The sequence below is a fragment of the Benincasa hispida genome, chromosome 8 (genome assembly GCF_009727055.1).
Source record: "Benincasa hispida cultivar B227 chromosome 8, ASM972705v1, whole genome shotgun sequence".
NCBI lineage: Eukaryota > Viridiplantae > Streptophyta > Magnoliopsida > Cucurbitales > Cucurbitaceae > Benincasa > Benincasa hispida.
The window spans coordinates 52,986,036-52,994,039 of record NC_052356.1 but is presented as its reverse complement, the minus strand read 5'-3'; the positions used below and the strand labels follow the sequence as shown (position 1 = coordinate 52,994,039).

Sequence of the window (8,004 nt, the reverse complement as noted above, 5' to 3'; positions counted from 1 at the left end):
ATGCGTTCAATTATTTATTTTTGTAGCAAACGCAAAAATCGATCACATGCGTGGAAGCCAGGCTATCGCGAAGACGACCGCATGCGGGGAATCTTTCGATCGCATGAGGCAAACGCATACGTTTAACGCATGGATGTTGCGGCCATTAACTGCATGTGTCCATCGCATAGAAGTTGCAGCTACAGAATAATAACCATAATAGAGGGATGAGCACAAGGGTCATGGAATGCGTTGATACTTTGGAAATCTAGCATGAACGCATATCTCGGGAGTATCAAAAGGTGATGTTGACATTTCACCTACCACGCCGTTAGCTGCAAAATTTCAGAGAAGGACCATTATGCCGCGAGTGTTAGATTCAGAGCAGATCCATTAATGTTGTCGGCGATCAAGCTCTATAAATAGAAGCCGCTGAGCAGAACTTCAAATCATCCAGGTTTCTGCCTTCGGGCGGATCTTTGTGATCCAGACGAAAGCGTGAGAAGATAGTCTTGAGAGTTCTTCATCTCCTCAACCATTCCGAATGATGACCGGATCCTTCGCCGGAGTTAGAGCTCGAGAGAGTCCACTCCACCGCCTATCCATGGCACCACCGGCAGCCTTAACACACATTCGATGGAAGCAAGATATTGCTTCCATCTGGCCCTCCATTTCTCTTCTATCGTTGTATTGTATTACCTTGTGGCTTAAGAGATTAATACATTTTGTGATCAATGCATTTCTATATTTTCCTTCGATTCCATCTCCATCTTCATTTACTTAGCATCCTTTACTTTCATTGCATCACTAAGTAAGACTGCTAGAGTATCGCATACTTAATCATGTGGCATAGGAATATGAAGCATGTAGCAAACCACCGGGAGGTGTGCGTTGCGCGAGTGTTGTGAGAAAACCTTATTTTCTTAGTGTGAAGCTATAGCATTGCTTGTTTATAAGCGGACCAAATGCTTGTCTATGAGTAGAATCAACAGCAACCAACTGCCCGGGAGGGTAAGTAGTTGATCGTATTAAGCAATGTAGCAAGTGTTCACTAGAGATAGGAATAATCTTACATCAATCATGTCTATGTGATTACCATGTCTTATGAGCGCATCATTCATCATTTAGGCATACTTGGGAGAGTAATCTAAAAACCAAATCTAGACTCGGGAGAGTGGATTGGATCGCATAAGCAAGAATGGGGAACTTAGGAATAAGCTCTGTTTGCTACTACACAGCGTATGCACCCTTTAAGTAGGATATGGTGGTATGCGGTCATCTTGCTTATGTGTGAGAGCACGTGAGCGGGAATAGAGACTTAGAAATAAGACCTCTCGACACTATCGCATATACATTGCATGCGTCTTCGTCAAGTATGTATAGCATGATCGCATAGCTTGCGTTGGCTGGAGTTACTTTTGCGGTCGAGCTTAGTGTTGCGATGAAGACATCCTCACCATTTTACCTAATTTTGCCATGCATTTTACTGCGCTTTAGCAGTTGCTGTGTCTTTATCTCTCACAATCATACTTCCACCGCTTAATCTGTTAGTTAGGAGTAGGAGTAGTGCATAGTCCATAACCTTCAACATTCTTTTATTCTTCGCGGCAAACACATTACCGCATACATTTAGCTACAAGTCCTTGAGTTCGACCTCGGATCACCCGAGAAACTTGCGATCTCGTTATACTTGACGAGAGATCAAAAAAACTTGTGATAGAAACGCATGGTCATTGCATACGAGATTAATGCATACTCCAATGCATGACCTCCGACGCATGAGAATAAACGCATAACCTAAGACATGCATCACAAATATGCGTTACCAAATTTCTATCACAGCCCCCGAGACATAGGTGTTAATTACCGAACTAGGTTAATAATCTCTAGTGTTATTTTTTTGTTCGTTGAATGTTTTGAGAATTGTCGTGACATAGTTTGTAACATCTTTTAATATGCGAGAGGTACTTCCATATTATTTTCAAGTCGAAATGAAAAGCTTACATCCAACTCTTTGACATTAATTATGTTGTATATCTTACACATTAATATTTCATAGAATTAAATATTGGACATTATTACATAATCACAAATATTCAATATTCATGTTTATGTTGGAACGATATTCGCGATCCAAACTATTCTAAATGCCTTTTCCTTCCATAATGATTATCCTCGTTTTTGTTCTTTGTTTTTCTTTAATTAAAATACACAATATATAGCCACTCCCATAAATTTATTTCTGCAAATTAATGAGAAATAAGTGATAGATCAGAACAATATGGCCTTCCAATTCCTAAAATACAAGTAATAAGTGGTTGTAAAGCTGCTATTGCATCAGCCCAAAGCCTAAACTGTAAAGTACCAAAACAATAAACAGAAACAATACCCATTCCAGCAACAAGCAATGGAACCCAAGCTGTATCTTTGGCATAGAACAGAAAAAATGTGGCACGGAAAGCCAACACCATAGTAACTACTGATAGGAAGAGTGTTCCAAGTCCAAATACCAACTTTAGTGGCAACCAGATGAGGAAATCTTCTTCTGCACAACGTGATGTGAGGATTGACAGTATTGATGTTGATGATGATATCAAAGCTGTTGTATCTGATATCCCAAAAACAGTGAACCATTTGTGGTGAAGAAACAGGGGAGAGCCTGTGTTGTTGCTGCTGTTGATATTATTATTGTCATTGCCGCCCGGTATGGTGAAGACTGCAACAAAAACTACGTTAGCGATCAGAGTTGCAACCAACATGCATGAATTTGCTGTTTTCTTGATCCATTTTTCTCCTTCTTCTACAAGGTCTTTGTGTTGTTGGGTGGACAAATCACGTGGACTTCGCTTCCCTTTCTTTCTTCTCATGGTAAGCTCTACGATCTTCTCCACTTCCTTCAATTATTTACTTTTGTTTAGAAACATATGAATACTTAGTTGAATCACTCTCAAACATGTCCTTAATCAAATTGTTCTTTTTTATTTTCCTTTTTCTCTCTCTTTTTTTTTTTCTTTTGAAAATGTATATGAGAAACCTATGAAAATGACGAAAGGACGAGGAAAGCAATCCCATTCATTTATAAATTGAGTTTTGTGTTTAATAAAAATCCAAAATTTCAATTTTGTGTATAATAAACCTGTTAAATTTAAGATAATATCAAATACGCAAAAGATCTAGCAAACAATATTTTTTAAAAAAAGGCCAAATGTACAATAGGTACTTTCAAGCATGTCAACTATGTTGACACATCCCAGCGACTTTCTTTATACCCGAAACCCAATAAAAGATATCATTACCTCATAGGGGAGAAAGTTTAATAGGAGAAGCATGAGAAAAGCTTAAAATTTAAGGATCAAATTGTTCACAAATTTGCAAGTCCAAGGACCTATTGAATACTTTTTTTCAGTGACCAAATAAACACAAACATGAATGTTTGTGGACTAAAATGATAATTTAATCTAATTCTTTTTATTCATAAGAGTAATACTTGGGTGTAACTCAACTTCATGCATCCGCTTCAATCACAAATGAAAAAATTATTTAAAAAAATCGATTTTTTTTAATAAAACATCACGTGTCAACTTGTGATTGAACAATTAGTTGTGTTGCACAAAGATGAGGGCATCCTCGGATGCACGAGTAATTTTATATGAATAATATTCTTAATAGAATAATACTTGGATATAGCCCAAACTACATCTATCTTCATGCACTCCTTTTTTTTAAAAAAAATCTAATTACATAAGCTCCTGTACAGGATGCACCAAATTATTTTTTCCAAACACTACTACAAAATGGACATTACTTGACACTTGTAGATTTTAATTACTTGACATTTCTTTGGAAAAAACGTCAAGTAATGTGATTTTAGACAAGAAAATGTCAAGTAAAAGGATTAAAAAAGCAGAGATTGACGGAATATTTCGAATATTTTCACACGAACCTTTACTTGACACGTTTTTCGTGTTAAGTAATATAAGGTCTTACTTGACACGTTCACGTATCAAGTATAAGAAGCTTTTACTTGACATTTTTTTTTTCATGTCAAGTAAAATTAAAAAAATTGTCTAATAATATTTTTCAAATAAAATATCAGACATTTTTGAAACCCTAGCCATTCGTGAAGTAGTCCATTGCACCGTCGAAGTTTCTTTCCTCTCGCCTCGCGTGTTCTCTCCCATCGCACCGTCGACCTCTGCAGCCAACACCTCGTCCGTCGATCGGTCTAGCCATCGATTGTTGTAGCACGCTCGTCCATCGACCAGTCTAGCCATCGATTGTTGCAACGTCGCTCGTCCGTCGATCAGTCTAGCCATCGATTTATGCAGCGTCGCTCGTCCGTCGATCGTTTTATGCAGTGCTGCTTGATCGTTTCTCGTGCTTTGTTCGATCGGTCGACCCACCCTGACAGTTTTCGATCTAGCCATCGACCGTCTGCAGTGCCCTAGTCCGTCGGCCGATTTAGCCACTCTTTGCTTCGTGCTTTGATCGTTTCTCGTGCTCTGTTTGATTGGTCTAGCCACTCTTTGCTTTGTGCTTTGATCGCGCTATCTGGTAAACCTTATTTCATTTTGATTGCATTTGCAATTTATTTTCATGTGCCCCATTTCAAGTTTATTTGTTCATTTTTGTAATTATTACCATTCTTTGATTACAAATTAGACATTATGAATCGCAGTCTTCATTCAGAAAAACTTAAATAAAAAAACAAACTGAAAAATTTTCTTATCAACTAGAACAGAAGAATTCAAACACACGCATCCAAGAAGTATCTTATTGTCTTTTGACATGTTTGGCCGTTATATTGAAAACAATGTATAAAGAAAAGTGTCCTTCAACCATAAATTAGCACATCATTTAGAATTTAAAAGCATTTGATTCCATTTGAAATCATCGGTCTCTACTTTAGTATAATACAAAAATTGTTGTAGTTGCTCTTTACACCATTTAATTTTTAAGATTTTGAATTTAGTAAACCATTTAGTCATTACAATATTAGCACACATTTGAAGTTTTTGAGAGTTCAAGTTCTTAAGTTCTCTATAAATTTGAATTCCATACAAATTTTATAAGTTGTATGAGTTATCTAATTTGAATTATTGTAATATTTTTTTGTAGTTTCAAAATTAGCTTATTATAAGTATGGATAAATCATGGATGACAAAGAGTAGATTATCTAAAGAGTTTGAGTTGGGTGTGGAAGACTTCATCAATTTGGATTTTCCAATACAAATAATATGACTATATGTTGTCCTTTGTTTGAATAGTGGACATTGTCAAAGACATAATAGCAATGATATTAGAGATAATTTATATTTTAAAGGGATTGATAAAAGTTTAAGATTTGGTTTTGGCATGGTGAGGAACTTCCTAGTTCATCCTTGCATGAAAAATCCTCTGGGTGTAGGTATGAAGAGAATGATGTTGGAAATATAAAAGAAATGGTTGAAATTGCTCATGAGCAATATTCAAAAGATCTTAATGGATTCGAAAAGTTGCTTAATGATGCCGAGAAACCATTGTATGAAGGATGCAAAAGTTCACCAAGTTGTCTACAATAGTGAAGTTGTATAACTTAAAAGTTAGACATGGATGGCGTGACATTAGTTTCTTAGAACTACTAAAAGCATTAAAGGATATCTTACCTTCTACTAATGACCTCCCTACATCAATGTATGAAGCAAAGAAAACATTGGGTGCACTAGGAATGGAATATGAAAAGATTCATGCATGTCCTAATGATTGTTGCTTGTATCGAAAGGAGTATGACAATGCAATTGTGTGTCTTGAATGCGGTGAGTCAAGGTGGAAATATGGTAAAGACACAAATTAGAAGAAGAAAATCCCTGCCAAAATAATGTGGTATTTTCCTCCTATTCCACGTTTTCAACGGATGTTTAAAAGTGTTGAATGTGTTAAAAACCTGACTTTGCATGCTAATGGATGATAAATTACGTCACCTTACAGACTCCCCAACTTGGAAGTTAGTTGACACCATGTGGCCAAACTTTAGTTCTGAACCTAGGAATCTTCGTTTAGCATTGTCAGCAGATGGAATAAATCCACATAGTGATATGAGCTCTAAGTATAGTTGTTGGCCATTGTGATGGTCATTTATAATCTTCCTCCATGGTTGTGTATGAAAAGAAAGTTTATGATGCTATCAATATTGATTTCAGGTCCAAAAAATCCAGGGGATGATATTGGGATATACTTAGAGCCATTAATTGATGATTTAAAACTTCTGTGGGAAAGTGGTGTTCAATGTTATGATGCTTATCAAGAGGAACTATTCAACTTAAGAACATTTCTATTATGGACAATCAATGATTTTCCAGTATACGGAAATCTTAGTGGATGTAATGTCAAAGGTTATAAGGCATTTCCAATTTTTGGATATAACACAACTTCATTAAGACTGAAACATAGGAAAAAAATAGCATACCTTGGCCATCGAAAATTTCTAGCACAAAATCATCCTTTTCATCGTCAAAAGAAATCATTTGATGGTCAAAGAGAAGTTGGAAGTATTCCAGAACCTTTGTATGGGGAGGTTGTATTTGAAAAAGCTAAAGATCTTGATTTTCAAAGAGGAAAAAAAAGAACAAAAGAAAGTACCAAAGGTTGTTGGAATAGGATGTCTGCTTTGTTCTAACTCCCTTATTGGAAACATCTCCATTTTAGACATTGCTTACATATGATGCATATCGAGAAAAATATTTGCATGAATATCATAAGTACACTTCTTGATATTCTAGGAAAAACAAAAGACGGATTGAATGCTAGATGTGATTTAGCTGATTTAAAAATTCGACTAGAACTTACACCTATTAATGGGGATAAAAAAATCTTCCTTCCTTTTGCTTGTTATACTTTTACTAGAGAAGAAAACGTTGCGTTTTGAAGACGATATCAGAAATGAAGGTTCCTGAAGGTTACTCCTCCAATGTTAGAAATCTTGTGTTAGTGGAAGATTTAAAACTCAATGGTCTAAAATCTCATGATTTCCATGTGTTCTTACAACAATTGCTCCCCATTGCCATCAGATCTGTGCTACCAAAACATGTTCGATATGTGATAACTCGTTTGTGTATTTTTTTTCAATTCTACATGTAACAAAGTCCTTGATGTTATACAATTAGAGAAGCTGCAAGAAGACATTGTGATTACATTATGTTTATTAGAGAAGTATTTTCCTCCCTCATTCTTCACAATAATGGTGCATCTCACAGTACACGAGAAGTCAAATTTGTGGGCCTATATATTTGTGATGGATGTATCCCTTTGAAAGGTTCATGAAAGTGATTAAAAACTCTGTGAGGAATAGGCATCGTCCAGAAGGTTGTATTGCTGAAAGTTATATATTAGAAGAAGCTGTTGAATTTTGTTTGGATTTTTTATGTGGAGTAGATCCTATTGGACTTGGGTGTCAAAAGTTAAGAGACAATTCAGGCAATTCAGAAATTTGTAGACCATTGTCAACTGGAGTTCCTTACATACCTGAACGAGATCTCTTATACCAAACTCATTGATATATCTTGGAGAATACAATTGATGTGCAACCATATATAGAATAAATTATTATGACTTGGATCCATTTATTTCATTAAATACATGAATTTGAAAATAGTTATATTTGAACATTTTTCTTTTTCTTCATAAGAAAACATATGATGACATTGAAATTACAACTCGCAAGTAGATAAAAAAAACCAGAAACGGATTCAAGATGAATATAATCGAAATTTCATATCTTGGTTACAAGAAAAGGTAAAACATTAAATATACTATTCAACATAACCTTTTGTCACTTATATTTTAATTATGTAACATTTTGGTTCCCAGGTTGGAAATGAACTTGAAATGGGAGACGTGGAGGTATCAGATAACTTGAGATGGATTGCCCATGGTCCTCATCCAATTGTGACTACATACAATAGATGTTATTAATGGATGTCACTATCACACAAAGTCATATGACAAAAATAAAAGTGTAAAAAATAGTGGGGTTAGTTTAATTGCAAA

General features: G+C 35.5%; 1 protein-coding gene across 1 annotated transcript; it reads right to left on the bottom strand.

Annotated features, from left to right (window-relative positions):
* Window positions 1-2,228: 2,228 nt before the first annotated feature.
* Window positions 2,229-2,846, bottom strand: LOC120084123 (ankyrin repeat-containing protein NPR4-like). The gene has a single exon (XM_039040022.1). It carries the CDS (start codon window positions 2,844-2,846, stop codon window positions 2,229-2,231), a length of 618 nt encoding a protein of 205 aa, XP_038895950.1.
* Window positions 2,847-8,004: the final 5,158 nt, after the last annotated feature.